The 18,859-nt window shown below is 44.7% G+C and overlaps 2 protein-coding genes across 7 annotated transcripts in view; one reads left to right on the forward strand and one right to left on the reverse strand.

Annotated features, from left to right (window-relative positions):
- The window catches only part of VRK1 (VRK serine/threonine kinase 1), a 50,614-nt gene extending 49,214 nt beyond the window's left edge, over positions 1-1,400 (forward strand). For all 6 annotated transcript variants that reach the window (XM_083617261.1, XM_083617265.1, XM_083617263.1 and 3 more), the window contains one exon: positions 1,038-1,400. In XM_083617261.1, coding sequence (XP_083473387.1) covers positions 1,038-1,137 — 100 coding nt within the window. In that variant the 3' untranslated portion in view covers positions 1,138-1,400. The remainder of the gene's footprint in view (positions 1-1,037) is intronic.
- Positions 1-18,859, reverse strand: part of LOC310746343 (uncharacterized protein) — a gene marked incomplete at its 5' end in the record, with an annotated part of 432,823 nt that overhangs the window by 284,935 nt on the left and 129,029 nt on the right. The window lies entirely within an intron of this gene.

Raw genomic sequence — 18,859 nt, forward strand, 5'->3', positions numbered from 1 at the left:
CTGCTAAGGCACCACTGTCCAAAAGAGCCCTTGCTTTACCCCAAATGTATTTCCCGCACTGGAGCATCAATTTCTCACAGAGAGGGACTTACACGCTTGCAAATATATATTGAGGATTCATTGTCGTTAGCCAAACACCTCTTTTCTCCCTGCCCTACCTGCAACTCAGATTTCTAAACAGTCGTTGGGTGTTTTTATTGATCTCTGAAGACATAAGATGAGCAGCTGGGAGGGAAGGGGTACTGCAACAATAGCAAATAAAGAACTCTGTGTGTGAACACCTATGTATACAGCTGCAGGTCCCTGGCTGTGGATCTGCTGTGAGACCATTCTACATGCAATTACATTGTTATTACCAATATTACAGTACAGGAGCATACATGGAAAGTATTCATTTTAGAGGTGGGGTTCATGCAAAGATAGGGGGCTAACCTGAGGCACCTACCTCCTCACTTGAAGCCGGAATATATTTCTTTCCCACCTTTTTATCCTTCCCCTCCCTAACCCCCGGGCCTTGGCAGCTCATGTGGATGCTTGGGGAAATGCTGTTGATGTCAGGACTGTAGGAAGTGAACGCTCCCCAAGCATCCCTGCTAACCACTGGACTCAGGAATAGAGGAAAGGACCCGTTGTGTGCCTAAGAGCTGCCTTCACATAGTCCTCTCCTTTGGCAGTGTAGACACACAGGGATCACTATCCAGGAATCTTAACGGGCCAGATGAAATCGCATAGAGGACTAGGTACTGCCCATAGGCTGCCATTTCAGACTAGCTAGTTTGTATAGCTTGAAATACTATAAACTACTTCTGCGATTTTTACTGCTATAAATTAATTTTGTGGGGTTCAAGAGTGTCCTAAAGCTGATGTGAGCAGGTTGCGTTTCCTTTCCTTCCTTCTTTTTTATGTCTGGTCTAAATCAGTAGCAAATTCACGTGGATTTTCCTTTGTTAATATAAAACGTTCTGATTATATCCTGACCACCTTACCGTAGTCGTTATTTCTAACCTCTAAATTGTTTTTGTTTTTAACAACTGTAGAGGCAGGAGCCACGAAACCCAAGGCACTGAAGACCGCTCCCAAAGCCAAGAAAACCTTGACCCCCAGGAAGAGGACCCAGAAATAGGAAAGTCTAAATGATGAGTGCTTGCTGCTTTTTACTAGTTACTGTTCTTTTTCCAGTAATCATAGGCTTTCCCCTTTTTCTGTATGTGTTTAGCCTATAGGCAGTCACAATGCGGCACTGCATTATGTAGCTGAAACTGGAAAAGGGGTATTTTAAGTTTTTTATGTACAGTTTTAATACTAGTACAGAAGTTTTCAAAAATCTTGAATGGCTGTTTTTGCACCTGCTCATTTAACTGTTTAGTTTATGTCAAACTTGAATAAAAATAAAGTCCCAATTCTGGTCTCTGTTTAAATGAAACCTGAGGCTGAAGTGGAAGTGTGTTCGGGTTCAAGCTGCGTTGGGATCCAGGTGCCGTACATGCAAGATAAATGTGCTTCCGACTGGGGTGCGATTGCAATTGCTAGCTCAAGAAAAGACTGGCAATATGCATTTATTTAGGGTAACTTATGTGCTGCTGTTCACAGGAACGAAAATACAGAGGTCAAAACTGCAACCTGTAAAACAAACAGAAGCACCAACTAGCACCTCCCACGCACGGTAAAAAACCAAAACAAACTAAAAATTTTTTGGAGGAACTGATAAATTTATTTTTGGAGGAGGAGTTATTGTTTGGTTTGTTATGTTTTGTGTTTTTATACTGTAAAGTGCCCCATGTTCCTCTGATGAAGGGTGGTATAACAACAACAACACAACAACAACAACAACAACAACAACAACAACAACAACAACAACAACAACAACAACGTCCCACTAAGGCCCCATCTGCACCATACATTTAAAGCAGTATCATACCACGTTTAGTGGTTATGGCTGCCACTACAAGACGCTGGACACTGCAGTTATGGGGGCTGAGAGTGGTTAGCAGACCCCTATTCCCCTCACAGAGCTACAGTTCTCGAGGTGGTTTAGGAGTCAATCCCTCTTGCAAGGGAACTCTGATTCTGGCCCTCTAATTCTGACCCTTCCCCAGCTCTTATCCTCCTTGGTTGTTTTCTCCTGGCTGGAATGTGCCCTTGATCTCTGTTAGTGCCCCGTGGTTTCCTGTGTGTGTGTGTGTGTGTGTGTGTTTAAACTAGCCTACTGGGCAAAGGCAAAATTCCCAGCTGTTGCTTCCCCCATTTTTGTCTCTGGCCCTGCACATCACTGGCCCTGCACATCACTGGCCCTGCACATCACTGGAAGATTACTCAGGTGGGAATGCAGCGCGCAGTCTACGAAAGGGTCCCTGCCCCTGATGTACATACTTACATGGCTGGGGCTATACTAGCAGCAGGTTTGCCAAATCTGTGCCGAAGGAGTTTACAGTTTAAGCCACAGAAGAAGTTTGTGGGGTGGGGAGCAGACCAAGGCCAGAACGAACAGGAAGGATATGCAGTCATTTCAATCCCAGGCACTTTAGTTTGGTCCATTTTGGTATTCATTCTTCCTAAGCGTCCCTGGAAAGTCCGAGGTCCAGGAATGGAGCTGAAGGAATTAATGGAGCTTGTTTGCATGAAAGTTTCTCTGGGAAGCAGTTCCAGGCCGAAGGGGCAGCAAGAGAGTAAGTGAGGACTGACATTTGGGAGCCGGGCTTGGAGTGACTTGAGGATGGCAGAACTGACCAAGGGAGGGTTCCAAAAATGGATGTCCTCAGATCCAAGAGTGGAGAGATGGAGGGAGATAAGGCAATTTGGGGGGGGGGGGTTGGAAAGCAAGAAGTTTGTTCGCCCAACGAAAACCCCATGGCGTTAAGGAGAGGCGTTCCTTAGGAACTGCTGCCTGGTGTTTTAAAGAACCAGGGAGAAGATAGGAAGTGCATTGCTATGACGACATGGTTAAAAAGTATTGCCCTATCCTGTTGTCTGTAGGGTGGGAGGGAGCAGAAGGAGGGTGGCAGCACTTGGGGCGTCCTGATTTGAATGTAAAGTCCCTTACACAAAGGAAGCAAGCTTCCTTATAGACTGCATTTACTGCTCTTGATGACTCCAGTTGTGTGTAAATATTAGAAAACAGCAGGGTCCTGCATTCCAAGAATCACTTGAGCACTGCCATGAAGACAAGAGTCCTTACCGGTATTGTAGTCATACTCCCGAGCTCTCCTGCTGTTTCTAATCTGTGCGCACAGCCGTGAAAAAACCGGACTGACATTTACAGGCACAGCAGGGAGACACTTGAGTCGGGAATGTTAAAGACTCCACTACCTACGTGGGGTTCCCCCTCCCCCATCTTCTCTCCCCCACCCCTTTCAAAGTAGCCACCATACATGATAAATCTTCACAGGAGAACTAGTATGCACTTCAGCTGATGGTGTAATGAGGGTATTGATAATGAATCGTACAACACTTCTTGGTGCCAAAACATTCAGCAGGCAGATCCTTGTGTACTTTGGTCCCCTCCCTCTCTAATCTAAAATATCTGGAGGGGAGACTTTGATTTAATTATAGGCATCAGGAGTTGGGTTCTGTCCTTTCCCTCTCTCTCTCTTAAACACACACACACACACATACACCCCAAATACTCTGCTGGTTTGATGGTTTCATTTTCTCTCTCTCTTTGCTCCCATTCCCCCAGTAATAATTCTTAAATGAGTGTGTGTATATATAATCTCTTAAGAATCTGACAGCCCAGAATTGAATAGCTTTGGCAGCCCACCCCTGCCGATACGCTAACATGGTTTGCCCCAAAAAGCTGCCAGATTTGGGATGCCATAACACCAGTAATATAATTAAGGGTTGGGGGTTTTTTGGTGGTGGTGGTAGTGGGGAGGGGGGGTTCACATTGTCTGCTTGACTTCTCAGTTAAGAATTCCGCTTCCCTTTGGGAATAAGACTAGACAGACTGTCATTTGCTATTACTAATTCTGCTTAGCATTTTCACCGGAGCTCTTTTTCTTTCTCTCTCTCTCTCTTTTTTTTTTGTAATTAGCTGTCTTAGTTGGCTCTTAAATTTTAATAGCCAATTGAAGCTACGTTTTAGCCAAGTTCCATATCTAAATTGTATTCAGTCCATTAAGAAAGTTGGTTAAAAGGCTATTAAAGCAAAAAGCCAATATATGGCAGCCAGTGCTTATGTTTGCAGCTCTCGCAATGCCAGACTTCAGTAGAAATTTTGGAAGGGATGCCTTTCACGTTGCTCTGAGTGGGAAACGCATAGAGGCCAAATTCTCACCACATGTCTAAAGCACTATTACACCATTTTAAGCAGTCATGGTTTTCCCCAAAGAATCCTGGGAACGATGGTTGGCTGATGGTCCTGAAAGTTTTTAGTAGATCACAGAACTACAGTTCCCTGGGCGGAGGGCTTGATCGTTAAACCACCCTGGGAATTGTAGCTCTGTGGGGGGAATAGCGTTCTCTACCAACTCTCTGCATCCTTAACAAACTACAATTCCAAGAATTCTTTGCAGGAAGGCCATGATTGTTAAAGAGGTATACTAGTGCTTTAAATATATGGTGCAGATGTGGCCAGAGAGTCCACAGGCTTAGTCTATAATCCCATGCATATGTAAACACAGTGGAAATTGCTTGCAAGTATAAGCATGCAAATGATTGCATGGAGAAGTGAATGGAGAAGACCTTGTCATATAAGGTAAAAAGGTAAAGGTAAAGAACCCCTGGATGGTTAAGTGCAGTCAAAGACGACTCATCTCGCTTTTAGGCCGAGGGAGCTGGTGTTTGTCCACAGACAGCTTTCCAGGTCATGTGGCCAGCATTACTAAACCACTTATGGTGCATGGAGGACCATGACAAGTGCCTTTCCACTTCAGTGGTACCTATTTATCTACTTCCACTTTGACGTGCTTTCGAACTGCTAGGTTGGCAGGAGCTGGGACAGAGCAACGGGAGCTCACCCCATTGCAGGGATTCGAACAGCCGACCTTCTGATCAGCAAGCCTAAGAGGCTCAGTGGTTTAGACCACAGCGCCACCCGTGTCCCTTTGCAAGTGTAAGCATGCAAAGGATTGCACTGTTAGTTTTGGAAACCAAAGATGTTCAGAGATGGGGGGAGGGATGGAGGGAGGGGGAGGGAGGGGGGCAGCAGCTGAGGTAGAGGTGTCAAGGCTCTACTAGCTAATTCTCCACTTGGAGTCTTGTTTTGATTTTTTTATTTATCAGAGGAATGATGGTTTTTCCTCTATTTCATCTAGTTGATAAAAATGGTTAGCACAAACATCCGAAGCACCTTCTGGTGGGACGGTAAATCTTGCAGAGATTACTTTGCAAAACACCCTGCCAGGAAGACAAAGAGGAAGCTTATACCAGCTTGCAGTCAGCGGATGCAACTTCCTTAATTAAAGACCTCTGTCCCAACTGAGGCAACTCTAGACAATGGGTGCATCCAGCCAGTTCAGCGGTGCATGGATGTGCATCATAATGCAGCATCTTTTTCAGCTGTGCCCAGAAGCCCTTCTGCACATGGCTGTCGCTTTGGCAGACCAGGGCATTTGGGTTTTGTTCTGGAGGCCGTTCCTTTGCAACAGGGTAGGGGAACCTGAGGCCCTGCAGATGTTGTGCTGCAACTGTGATTATGTGTGACTGATGGCCCTGCTGGCTGCGATCGATGGGAGCAGGAGTCCAACAACATCTGGAGGGCCACAGTTCACGCACTCCTGCTTCACAGTCTTTTCTCCCCTGCTTCACCCACTGCTAATGGCATGGGAGAAACGGATTGGAAATCAGTGCAATCTTAATCAATAGAATTTATGCCCCAGTAAATATGTTTATGGTCATGATCCTAGGGCTGACCCATTTCAAATGGCCTGTGCGAGAGAGGGGGGAGGAAAGGGGTCCCCATCTTCATCTGCTATTTTATTTGCCCCTTCCTTGCCTTTTTTGTTTTCTGGAAAGAAGAAATACTCTGTCCTTAGCTCATATGAACGTAAGAGCCTACTGGATCAGGCCAATCGACCATCTAATCATCTATCTGTTCTCACTGTGGGTGACCGGGGGTGAAGTCATACAGATGCATTAGCCTGGGCAGTGTATATGGAGGTCCTGGGCTGCCCAGATGACAAGACCTGCTTCTTGGCCTCTCTAATGTGGTCCAAAGGAAAGCAGAGCTTGGCTGCAGGTGTTGCTTGAAGGAGGTGTACATGTCACAACCCAACTGTCTTAGGGACTCGGCTCTGGATTTGTGTAGGGTTTGCTCCTTAGCCTTTTCTTCTCCTGGAGAAAGATGGGCTGATGAGGGGCTCCGTGTGGCGCATTGGACTACTGCAATGCGCTCTACGTGGGGCTACCTTTGAAGGTGACTCGGAAACTACAACTAATCCAGAATGCGGCAGCTAGACTGGTGACTGGGGGCGGCCGCCGAGACCACATAACACCGGTCTTGAAAGACCTACATTGGCTCCCAGTACGTTTCCGAGCACAATTCAAAGTGCTGGTGTTGACCTTTAAAGCCCTAAACGGCCTCGGTCCAGTATACCTGAAGGAGCGTCTCCACCCCCATCATTCTGCCCGGATGCTGAGGTCCAGCGCCGAGGGCCTTCTGGCGGTTCCCTCATTGCGAGAAGCAAAGCTACAGGGAACCAGGCAGAGGGCCTTCTCGGTAGTGGCGCCTGCCCTGTGGAACGCCCTCCCATCGGATGTCAAAGCGATAAATAACTACCTGACATTCAGAAGACATCTTAAGGCAGCCCTGTTCAGGGAAGTTTTTAATCTGTGATATTTTAGTGAATTTTTGGTTTTCTATGGAAGCCGCCCAGAGTGGCTGGGGAAACCCAGCCAGATGGGCGGGGTACAAATAATAAATTATTATTATTATTATATTATCCCTCTACAGCATGTGCAGAAACTGCCATCTTGACAGCTGGACTCACTATCAGTCTCGTTTGCCCAATCCTCTTTTCTTCATATGCAGGGGAAGTCCCTAACGCTCTAAGGGTTTGAGACCCATCAGCTACCTTCACCTGGTTTAGCTGGCCAGTCTAAGCTGATCCTGGGGTGTGGCTGCTGTCGCATGCTGACAGCTTTTAGGAGCCACAGGTGAGATCTGAGGGCAGGATGCGGACCAAAGGTGGATAAACTACCCCAGAAGGAGCATGATGTGTCCCCCACCAGAGGTACTCCTCATCCCCTAATGCCCCATACACCCCAAAATATACAGGCAACATTTTCACCAAATTGCTCCATGAAAGGAAGCCAGAAACTACTAGAAGCCAGAAACTACTAGAATCTTATTCTGGCCAGTTTGAATGCAAACTCATTGGGGGAACTGACACAGCATAGGTCTGATTTGTGGGTTACATCTTGAAATTATTTTATTCTTTATTAAAATCGACCAGTACAACTTTGACTAAACATTCCAGGCTGTCAGTATTTGGGGTTTTGCTTTCCTGTTGACTTAGGATGCCTTATTTTCATCTCACGTAGCCCTACACAGCGTCTGGCTTCATGCCCGCTTTCCCTTGCATGGACGGATCGCTTTGGGTTAATACTGCCTGAATATTGAAATGCTGGAAATCTCTTCCTAACCCTACGCGTGACCAGGCTGCGTCACGTGTTCCTATCACTCTGAGATTCCACCTGCAAAAACGAGCATTTGTAAGTAGCACGTGGAAGTCAATTACTGAAATGAAACTATTGCGGGCTAAAAGGGGACTGGCAAATGACAAAAGCTGCAATTAGCTACATTTCCATAGCATTGCCTACTCGCTACTGTTGGGAGGCTGGAGTGTCATTTGAAGCAGTCAGTCTTCTGGCCTGATGTTCGTGCCTTGCTTTGATACTCCTCGTGTCACCGATTGCAAAGTGCCCGGAATCACTTGGGAATGCCTGTTCCAGATAGCTTTAAACTCTGCAATCAAGCTTTAAACTCTGCAATTGACTTGAAGTGTGATGTACTGAGAGAGAGGGAGTGGGGGCGGGGGGTGGAGAAAGAGAAATTCCCTGGGTTGCCAATAGATGCATTTGAAGACTCCAGGGTCCTCTCATTTGAATTAAAGCGTCAGCTGGGGCGTGGGTTTTGCATATGAGATGCACGCAGAGCCTGCAGAAGTTGGGAGCCCCCCCCCAAAGCAACTTACACCTTGATGGTAAACAAGGTGAGCCTGGTTAGGGGCTCCTGAGCTTTTAAAACCTTGTTGAATGTCCGAAATAGGAATCTAGGTCATCTCAAGACATTGGCCACTGTTCTGTATAGAGAAGCCAACCAAGCTAGCAGCTGAATCTTACTTCGACACTAGTGAGGACCCAGCATCCAATATGGCAGATTAGCTTGGGGAGCACAGTGGAGGCCACTTGGCCAACGCTGCTCTGTCTTGTACCATCTCACTGCTGTGTCCAACGCCCAGCACCTGCCTCAGTCTGCCTAATGGTTCACTCTCCTTCTTTGCTCCTCAGCCATCGGTACTCAATATTGGTAGAGGCAGCCCTGGAAAGAACTGTCTGCTCCTCTTTATTATTTATTCAATTTGTATGCCGCCCTTCATCCGTACAGTGGTACCTCAGGTTACATACGCTTTGGGTTGCAGACTCCGCTAACCCAGAAATAGTGCTTCAGGTTAAGAACTTTGCTTCAGGATGAGAACAGAAATCGTGCTCCGGCGGTGCGGCGGCGGCAGGAGGCCCCATTAGCTAAAGTGGTGCTTCAGGTTAAGAACAGTTACAGGTTAAGTACGGACCTCCGGAACGAATTAAGTACTTAACCTGAGGTACCACTGTAGATCTCAGAGCAGTTCGTAACATAAAAATACAAGATAAAAAAATACAACATACATAATAAAGACAGGAACAACAACAAACCAATAACCCCCCTCCCACAACACATTTAAAAGGGCATCAGATGTCAGTCAGGTAGAGCAAGCCTGGGTCGGGAGGTGTGTTGTTTCCTTCCCCTTCAATCATTTAATTTGCTGTTGTTTTTAAATTGTTATTATATCCTACTTTTCCACCAAGGAGCTCCAGGTGGCTTACACTCCCCAGTGTTCTCCTTGCAACCACCTTGTGAGGTAGGTTAGGCTGAGAGGCAGTGACTGGGGATTTGCTGTGGTCCCAACCACTGAGCCTCTAAGGCTTGCCGATCGGAAGGTCGGCGGTTTGAATCTCCGTGACGGGGTGAGCTACCGTTGTTCTGCCCCAGCTTCTGCCAACCGAGCAGATTGAAAGCACACCAGTGCAAGTAGATAAATAGGTACCACTGCAGAGGGAAGGTAAATGGCGTTTCTGTTCTCTCTGGCTTCTGTCACGGTGTCCTGTTGTGCCAGAAGCGGTTTAGTCATGCTGGCCACATGGCCAGGACAAACGCGGGCTCCCTCGGCCTGAAAAGCTAGATGAGCGCCGCAACTGCATAGTCGCCTTTGACTGGACTTAACCGTCCAGGGGTCCTTTACCTTTTACCTTGTACCTAGTCCAGCAGTCTGTAACCACTACACTACACCCAACCGGCTCTTCATTTGGCAGCTTTTTGAAGTATTATTATGGCTGCGAGGAATTCATTTGTCTGGGCAAAGAGAGAGAACAAACATCGGCAAGTTCCTCAATATATTACAAAAAATATATATAAAAAAGGCATAACCAATAATATTATTGAGCATAATAGCATATAAAAGCACAACGTTTTTCAGCTGTTTATCTAAGTTAGGTTTCAAATGGAAGGTGCTTTGTTTTCAGTGCTAATAAAATAGCAGTACTCTACTTTCTCTCTCTCTCCTTTCTTTTGAGAGGAAACAAAAATAAATATTGTGCTACATTTCTTCAAATTGCGGGGGGGAAATTAGATTGCTGGCAAATAGCTTCCCACAGATGTAGCAGCATTTTGAGGGAAGGGAACGGCAATATCCAGCATTTCTAGATCTATCAACGTTAAACGTAACCTCTGGAAGTGTACATTCCGTGCTGGTGGGCAGGAGGTAATCAAGCCGAATAATTGCTATGCATGGTAAAGTGTTCCATCTTTACCTTTCCATTGCTTTCTGCTGCAGAGGATAATAAAGTTGACCTTGTTGTCATTGGCCTGTGTTTTATTATTGTGATTTTTTTCTTAATCTTAAATATTGTTTCACATGGAAAACATTCCTCCGCTGGTTGCGGAAGCAAAGCATTGTTGTACGTTGTGCAAAACTGCTCTGCCTACACAGCTCCAGGTGGCTATTTCATACTCAGTGCCTGCAGGAACTCCAGCTAGTACTAGTAATAATAATAATAATAATAATAATAATAATAATAATAATAATAATTTATTTGTACCCCACCCATCTGACCGGGTTGCCCCAGCCACTCTGGGCGGCTTCCAACATATATAAAAAACATAATAAAACATATAAAAAAATTCCCTATACAGGGCTGCCTTCAGGTGTCTAGTTATATAGTTACTCATCTCTTTGACATCGGATGGGAGAGCGTTCCATAGAGTGGGCGCCACTACTGAGAAGGCCTTCTGCCTGGTTCCCTGTAGCTTCACTTCTTGCAGTGAGGGAACCGCCAGAAGGCCCTCAGAGATTTGGACAAGAAAATTGGCTTCCAGGTGGAAAAATCAAAATTAGAAACAGAACTGTTAGAACCCAAAACTAAGATTTTGTCAAGGATGTATAACTTGCTGTTGAAATGGAATACTCAGGATGAAACGGTGAAATCTGCTATGATTAAATGGGCACAAGATGTCGGACATAACATTATGCTTGCTGACTGGGAACAGTTGTGGACCACAGGTATGAAATTTACGGCATGTAATGCCTTAAGAGAGAATATTATGAAAATGATATACAGGTGGTACATAACCCCAGTCAAGCTTGCAAAAATATATCATTTGCCCGATAACAAATGTTGGAAATGTAAAGAAACTGAAGGTACATTCTTTCACCTTTGGTGGACGTGCCCAAGAATTAAGGCTTTCTGGGAAATGATCTATAATGAAATGAAAACGGTATTTAAATATACCTTCCTGAAGAAACCAGAGGCCTTTCTTCTGGGCATTGTCGGCCAATTGGTGCCAAAGAAGGACAGAACTTTCTTTATGTACGCTACAACAGCAGCAAGAATACTTATTGCAAAGTATTGGAAGACACAAGATTTACCCACTTTGGAAGAATGGCAGATGAAGATGATGGACTATATGGGATTGGCAGAAATGACTGGCAGAATCCGGGACCAGGGAGAAGAGGCGGCGGAAGAAGATTGGAAGAAATTTAAAGACTATCTACAGAAATATTGCAAAATTAATGAATGTTAGAATGATGTTGGATAGAAATTAAGTGGTTTCCAGCTGTAATGCTTTAAGAATATGGAAGAAGGGCACAAATAGGTAAAAAAAAAAAAACTAAAATGGTGTTGGATTGGAAATAAGTGGTATTAGTAACAAAGTTAATAAGAATATGCAAAAATGAATTGATAATGGATGAAAATACTGAGTTATAAAATGGTAAGTTATAGAGATAAGATAAATGAAAGAGGGTAAGGATTTGCTGATTTGATTATTTAAATGGGAATACAAGAAGGGGAGGTGTGAGGAAGTCAAAGAAACAAGCAAATGAGTTTTAAATTATGAAAAAGAATTGTTTTTAATTTTTTGTATCTTTTTTGTGTGTGTTTACTCTTATTTTTTTTCTTTTCTTCTTGTTTTTGTTATTATGTGTTTTTGTATATCTGTTTTTTTGTAAAATCTTAATAAATATTTCTTTAAAAAAAAACACAGAAGGCCCTCAGAGATGAACTTCAGTGTCTGAGCTGAACAATGGGGATAGAGATGCTCCTTCAGGTATAGCCAGCCAAGGCTGTTCAGGGCTTTAAAGGTCAGCACCAACACTTTGAATTGTGCTCGGAAACGTACTGGGAGCCACTGTAGGTCTTTCAGGACCGGTGTTATGTGGTCCTGGCAGCAGCTCCCAGCCAGCAGTCTGCTGCATTCTGGATTAGTTGTAGTTTCCAAGTCACCTTCAAAGGTAGCCCCACATAGAGCACATTGTAGTAGTCCAAGCGGGAGATAACCAGGGCATCCCAGCTAGTGCAGGGATGGGGAACCTGTCATTCTGCAGATGGTGTTAGACTGCAACTCCCACAATGGTTGCTGACCACTAGGCATGCTGGCTGTGGCTAATGAGAGGGGGAGCCAGAAGGTTGGCATGGGATCTGGATGCAAAAAGAGCCCCACTGGATCAGTCTGAGATCCATGTAGTTTAGCATCCTAGACTAGTGGCCAATCAGATGCCTCTATTAAACTCACAAGGAGGACTTGAATGCCAAAGCCCTCTCCTTCTATCGCTTCCCAGCAAATGGCACTCAGTGGCATGTTGCCTCTGACCATTAATGTTCCGCAAAGCCACTGAGACTACAAGTAGATTTCAAGCCCTTTCTTACCACCATCATCACCTCTTGTGTCAGAGAACTCCCACCAGTTAATCATGCAATAGGTATGGGCAGGGATTTTTTTCCCCAGCCGGAACTTGCTGGAACTCAGTTCTGGCACCTCTCAACTGGGTGCCATTGCCATTATAGGAGAACAAGGGAGGCATTCATGGTGAGTTCTGGCACCTCTTTCTCTAGAAAAACAGCACTGGTGTCAAAAACAGCAAGTTCAGAAGAGAGGGAGAGGCTGATTTAAAAATTTAGCCAAACACCGATTTATAAATACGTACAGTGATACCTCGGGTTACAGGCGCTTCAGGTTACATACGCTTCAGGTTACAGACTCCGCTAACCCAGAAATAGTACCTCGGGTTAAGAACTTTGCTTCAGGGTGAGAACAGAAATCGTGTGGCAGAAGCGGGAGGCCCCATTAGCTAAAGTGGTACCTCAGGTTAAGAACGGTTTCAGGTTAAGAACGGACCTCCGGAACGAATTAAGTTCTTAACCCGAGGTACCACTGCATATTTATTAGGTTTTAGGTACTGCACTTCATCAAAAAGATATCAGGGTAGTTCACAAGATGAAAATCACAGGATAAAATCACAAATACATAGTCAAATCAGAAGCAACGAAACAATAACCCTCTTTCCCACAAACACATTTAAAAGGCTGTGGAATATTCATCAGAATATTGAAAGGCTGTTGAATATTCATCAGCCCAAGGCCTGGTTGAAGAGGAACATTTTTGCCTGGTGTCTAAAGATATATAATGAAGGCGCCAGGCGAACCTCCCTGAGGAAAGCATTCCACAAGCGGGGAGCCACTACAGAGAAGGCCCGTTCTCGTGTTGCCACCCTCTGGACCTCATGTGGAGGAGCCACATGAAGAAGGGCCTCAGATGATGGGTGCAGAGTCAGAGTCAGTTTATATAGGGAGAGACAGTCCTTGAGGTATTGTGTCTCCTGGGAGTTGTGTCCTTCTTTTGAGAGAAATAAATATTGTGCCTTACGGGAGAGTTTCGACCAGTTTAAAATGTTGGTGCACCTGGATTGTGGCAAAATGCTTTTCAGGGCATTCCCATCAATACATCATCTGATTTTGCTGCCATTATCCTGGAGCCAATATTGATTTAGTTTTGACAATTGCTTAGGGCTGCCTGGAATGTATTTAATTTGCCATGACCCAGCACAGCCCTCAGTCTCCTTGGTGTTCCCCTTCTCACTCTCTGGATTTGACCAGGGCGTTTCGCTGGCCTCGACATCCATTTTCTGTTACTTCTAAGGCATCCAGATGGGGCAACGAAATGGAGTGAGGTGCTGGCCTTCCATCTGTTGATGGGAAACTAAATACAGGGTTTTATTGTTCAGTAAGTAAGAACAGATACAGCCTCTACATCAAGGCCAAGCTATATGCTATTAAATGTACCCTTTGAAGTCTTCCATCGGGCTGACCAAGGACAGATGGTAAACTGGTATCACTTGATACTGGCTTAGGTCAAGTCGAAGTTCAAGATTAAAGGTAACAAGAGCCTCCATTCAGCTGCCAGACAAGCCATTCTATATATTGAATACCATCTAGTCAACTCTAATTCTGCAGGTTAAAAAACAAAGATATAAAAAGTAGGTCTCTTTTATTTCCTTCTTAGCTTGTCTAAATGGAACGGATAGCCTAGCAACTTTAGAGTTTTTATATCTGAATATGAATGAAACATTGTTCGTTTTCAGGTGGTGATGGATTCCTCCCCCCGCCCTTATCCTGGACCGCTTGCAAATAAAGATTTTGATATCAGTTTTGTGGTTGAACTATTTCAAGAAACAAATAAAGCTGTCTAAACACACATGCTATTTATCCCTCTTTAAGATTTCATCCCCAAACGTCCAGCTAATTTGCTCTTAACACTGTCTTTTGCATCGTCATATAGTAAAGGACCCCGGACCATTAGGTCCAGTCGTGACCGACTCTGGGGTTGCGGAGCTCATCTCGCTTTATTGGCCAAGGGAGACGGTGTACAGCTTCCGGGTCATGTGGCCAGCATGACTAAGCCGCTTCTGGCAGAGCACGGAAACGGCGTTTACCTTCCCACCGGAGTGGTACCTATTTATCTACTTGCACTTTGACATGCTTTCGAACTGCTTGGTTGGTAGGAGCAGGGACCGAGCAATGGGAGCTCACCCCGTCACGGGGATTCGAACCGCCAACCTTCTGATTGGCAAGTCCTAGGCTCTGTGGTTTAACCCACAGAGCCACCCGTGTCCCTTGTCATATAGTACAGCAAGGTTAAAAGAAGTGTTGGCAAAATTCAAAAGGAGACTTGTAGTACGAAATAGGCGAGGTCCACCATGGGAAACAGATTCACGTTGTGCATGTTTGGACAGTACAGTAATGCTTTTAGGGCAGGGATTATGGAAACTAATCCAGCAACATCTGGAGGAATTGGTGCCACCTCCTGGGGACCAAAGCAACCCAAAATGTTTTCTTCTTTTAGGGGGCTAGGCTCCTTCAATGTTCAGAGGGCATTTGGCTCCACACCCTGGCTCCTCGCAATGTTGTGTATGCAACATCAGGAAATTGCACATGTGATGTCAGGGCATCGCCTCCCCCCCCCCCATTTTCTCGAGAAGTTGTCGCCTCTATCTGGAAGGCCACCGGTTCCCCACCTGTTTTGGGGGGGAAAGGAACTGAACAGTTTTATTCCCTTTCTCTACTGTTGAATGAAAAGCAAATGTTCTGTCATGCAAATCTTGGTGTGAGGCATTCGTCCCCGCCCCCCTTAGCCATCCCTTTACATAACAATACATTTCTCAAGCATCCGAAAGTTAAACCTTATTCCTTCCAGAACTTGTTAAACAGATGATCCCAATATATGGCCTATTTTTAAAAATTTCATCCAAGAACACAGATACAAAAGGACTTTGAATGGATCATAAAGTGGAACTGATCTCTTTAAAGGCAGTAGTTGCTTGTTGCTAGCAAGGGTGTCTTCAAACTCTTTCTTTCATAGAAGGATACATCAACCAAAGTCTTGTTCAGACATTGTGATGTGGCTCAGCTGAACAGGCACAAATGCAAGCGAGAATGTCAGTAGCAAGGAAGCCTTCTGTATTCATAGAGGAGGTTTTCATGTATTTTGAAACCCTGGAAAATCAGGATTCCAAACGACTCCATGTGCGCTGGAATAGGAGTAAAGAAATCAGACGGGTCTATCTAGCACAGCATCTTGTTCACACAGTGGTCAACCAGATGCCTATGGGAAGTCCACAAACAGGACCTGAATGCAACACGACTCTCCCCATTAGTGTCAGGCTTCAGGGAACCCGATCCCTTTCCCTCACAGCAGGCTGCTAGTAATGGAACAACAAGAAGCTCTTACCAATATCTTTTATTCAATATTCACAGAGAGAGACACGTAGAAATATCACCTTTCGGGTAATGGCGTTGTTCCGAGTAATCTCCTCCCCCCATCCCTTCACAGTCAACAACAGCCCACACGCCCCTTATGGTGTCTTCTTAGAGACAATTGCCTCTGGGCTCTCTGCTTTCCTACTTTCATTGCTTGCCATGTTCTGTGAGAAGGGGAGGGGGGTCTGGAATGCTCTCTAGTGATAACATGTCAATCAGCTGTTCCTGCTCTGCTTCTCCCATTATTTCCCAGCTTTGCCCCTCTTCTGCCTCTGAGCTGTGACCCTCTGCAAACCACCGTTGTGTCCTCCTCTTTTCTGGAGGCGGCAGCAGGAGGCCCCATTAGCTAAAGTGGTGCTTCAGGTTAAGAACAGTTTCAGGTTAAGAATGGACCTCCGGAACAAATTAAGTACTTTACCCGAGGTACCACTGTATTGGATTCCTGTCTCATTACATATGCTAATCATCTGCATACTATCTCTTGCTTTTTCCTGTAGGACTAATTGCAGTCATTAACAGTCATCCACAGGTTTACCATACCTATTGAGTCAATCACCCATCTCCCACTACCCTTCTGAGAAAAACCCCGCCCCACCCTCCCACTATATATAAGGGTCTAGTGACTTCTGTTTCAGTGTATCTGAAGAAGTGTGCATGGACACGAAAGCTTATACCCAGAACAAACTTAGTTAGTCTCTAAGGTGCTACTGGACATTATATATATATATTTTTTCCATGACTTTCATAGTTCAACTGTGAACAAGTACTTCCTTTTGCCTGTCCCGAATCTTCCAATATTACATGTCCCCAAGTTCTACTATTATGAGAGAGGGTGAAAAGCTTCTCCCTTTTCACTTTCTCCCCATAATGCATCATCTTCCACACCTCTATCATACCTTGCCTAGCTTGCCTTTTCCCCCCTTTCTTAAACGAAAATGCCCCAGGGACCAATTTCATCAGAATACCATTCAAAAATGACACGAGTGGGAATGTTTGCGTTGAAATATGTGTTTTAAAAGTGTCACAAAAGACTCGTTTTCTTTATCTTAACTTCCAGCTTAATGGCCTTGCTCTCCAGCCCTCCCACCAAACACTTTCTCCATATTCAATTACTCTTTAGGATAATACTTTTTTTATTTTTGAAAGATTGTGCGTTGCAGTTCAATTCCATGAAATTTCACTTAAGTGCCCTGAGATCCAAGGATATGCCTATTACTTAAACTGTAAGTAATGGTTCCATGCAAAAATTAGGAAACATATTGTGCTTTAGATAAATTGCATTCAAATTAGTTCTTATTACAAATGGGGTAGAAAATGGATTTTTAGCTCTGGCTGGCCAAAGAGCCAACATTTGTCTCTAGTTCATTTGTTTAAATATATTCAGGCCAGATTGAAATCCATATTGCTTGACATTAATTGAGTACTGAAGCATCAGTGTACTCAAGTTTCATAAACCACTGATGACTGAGTTTTTACAGGCTTGATTTAAAAATATACCATCCCTTTTATAGGAAAATGATGTTCTGTTTATAAAGTCATTTTCAGAGCCCACCATTAAATGCCATACATCTTAATAAAATGAATTTAAATTTGACATTTGTACTATTGCAATGACATCTTGTTTGCTAAGAAATTTCTCCCCCTCCATTTGATAATGTATTTTTACAGAGCCTTCTGTGCAATATCCTAAGTAAACATGTTTCTCTTTTCTGAGAGGACTTGAACTCAAAGACAAGTTAACAGTAGCACACAGGCAAAAATCATTCAGGTTTCAGGTACAGATCAGGGGAAATGTTTCTCTGCAGATATGGCATATAGGAACAAGCAGAGAATGCTTATATCTAGTCAGACCATTGTTCCATCTAGTTCAATACCATTTACATTGACTGGTGGCAGTTATCAGGGTTGCAGGAGCAGAATCTTACCCAGCCCTAGACAGGGATGCCAGGAATTGAACCTGGAATCCTTGGTGTATTTCATTTCATTTCATTTCATTATTTTATTTTATTTTATATTTGTATACGGCCCTTCATCGAAAGATCTCAGGGCAGTTCACAGAATAAAAACACAAAATACATAATTAAAAACAAGAACAAAACAAACCCATGATGAACCCCCCCCCCCCAATACTGCAAAGCATTTTCTTTACCCCTGAGCTATGGACCTTTCTCAAACATGGAAAAAATACAACACCATTGTGCTTTGAAGGTCCAGGATGGGGAAGATTTCTTTCGATGAGAGAGAAGAACGACTTCACTGACTTGATATGTTTAAAGCACACGGCTTCCCCCAAAGAACCCTGGGAACTGGGGTTTGTTAAGGGTGCTGAGAACGCTCGCTCTGCGAGGGGCAAACTACAGCTCCCAGGTTTCCTTGGGGGCAAAGCCATGTGCTTTAAATACCCTCTAAACAAATGGGGTGTGTGCAGCATCCAAGGGACCACTTCTGAGACCCCTTCATGTTTTCGACAAAGCGGGTTCTGGCCTGTGAAAGCTTACACCATGCTTAGTTCAGTTCTGAACGTGCTGGGAGTCTGTTGCTGCTTTTGCTGCAATGAATTCCCCTCCCTGGAATCACCACCCTGAAGTGGCCCTCGTCCAGGGTCAGGCCGCAGTGTCCTAATGCCATGCAACTGATACTCAAGGGGCACGAAAAGCTCTTGTTCACTTGCTCGCAAGGGTGCAGCAGTTGACCCATTAGCATCAGGCGCAAGCTGGTCTTTGCATATGGACATGCATGCACCACGGGGCAATTAGATTCCCTCTCTTTTAAGTGAGAGACCTTCCTAAGGAGATGGCCCTTTAAGCCTTTGTGCCACAATGTTTTATAAACATCAGGTTAATTGAGGACTGCTGTATATTTAATGGGGGTGGGGGGTCCTCTGGGAGAAGACTGCAAGGGATCGTAGTTGTTTGGCGGTCCATTAGGCAGACGAACTGCAGTGCCGAAATGGTCCTGGCAGTCCCGGAGGGCCGAATCATTAATGGGACACTAAGCTCCAATTAAGGACATAGCCCCAAAGACCAAGGTGAAAAACATGGTCCTTAGTGAATCTCCCAGAGGACCTCCTTAA

This window comes from Podarcis filfolensis (genome assembly GCF_964270895.1).
Source record: "Podarcis filfolensis genome assembly, chromosome: 1".
Lineage (NCBI taxonomy): Eukaryota > Metazoa > Chordata > Lepidosauria > Squamata > Lacertidae > Podarcis > Podarcis filfolensis.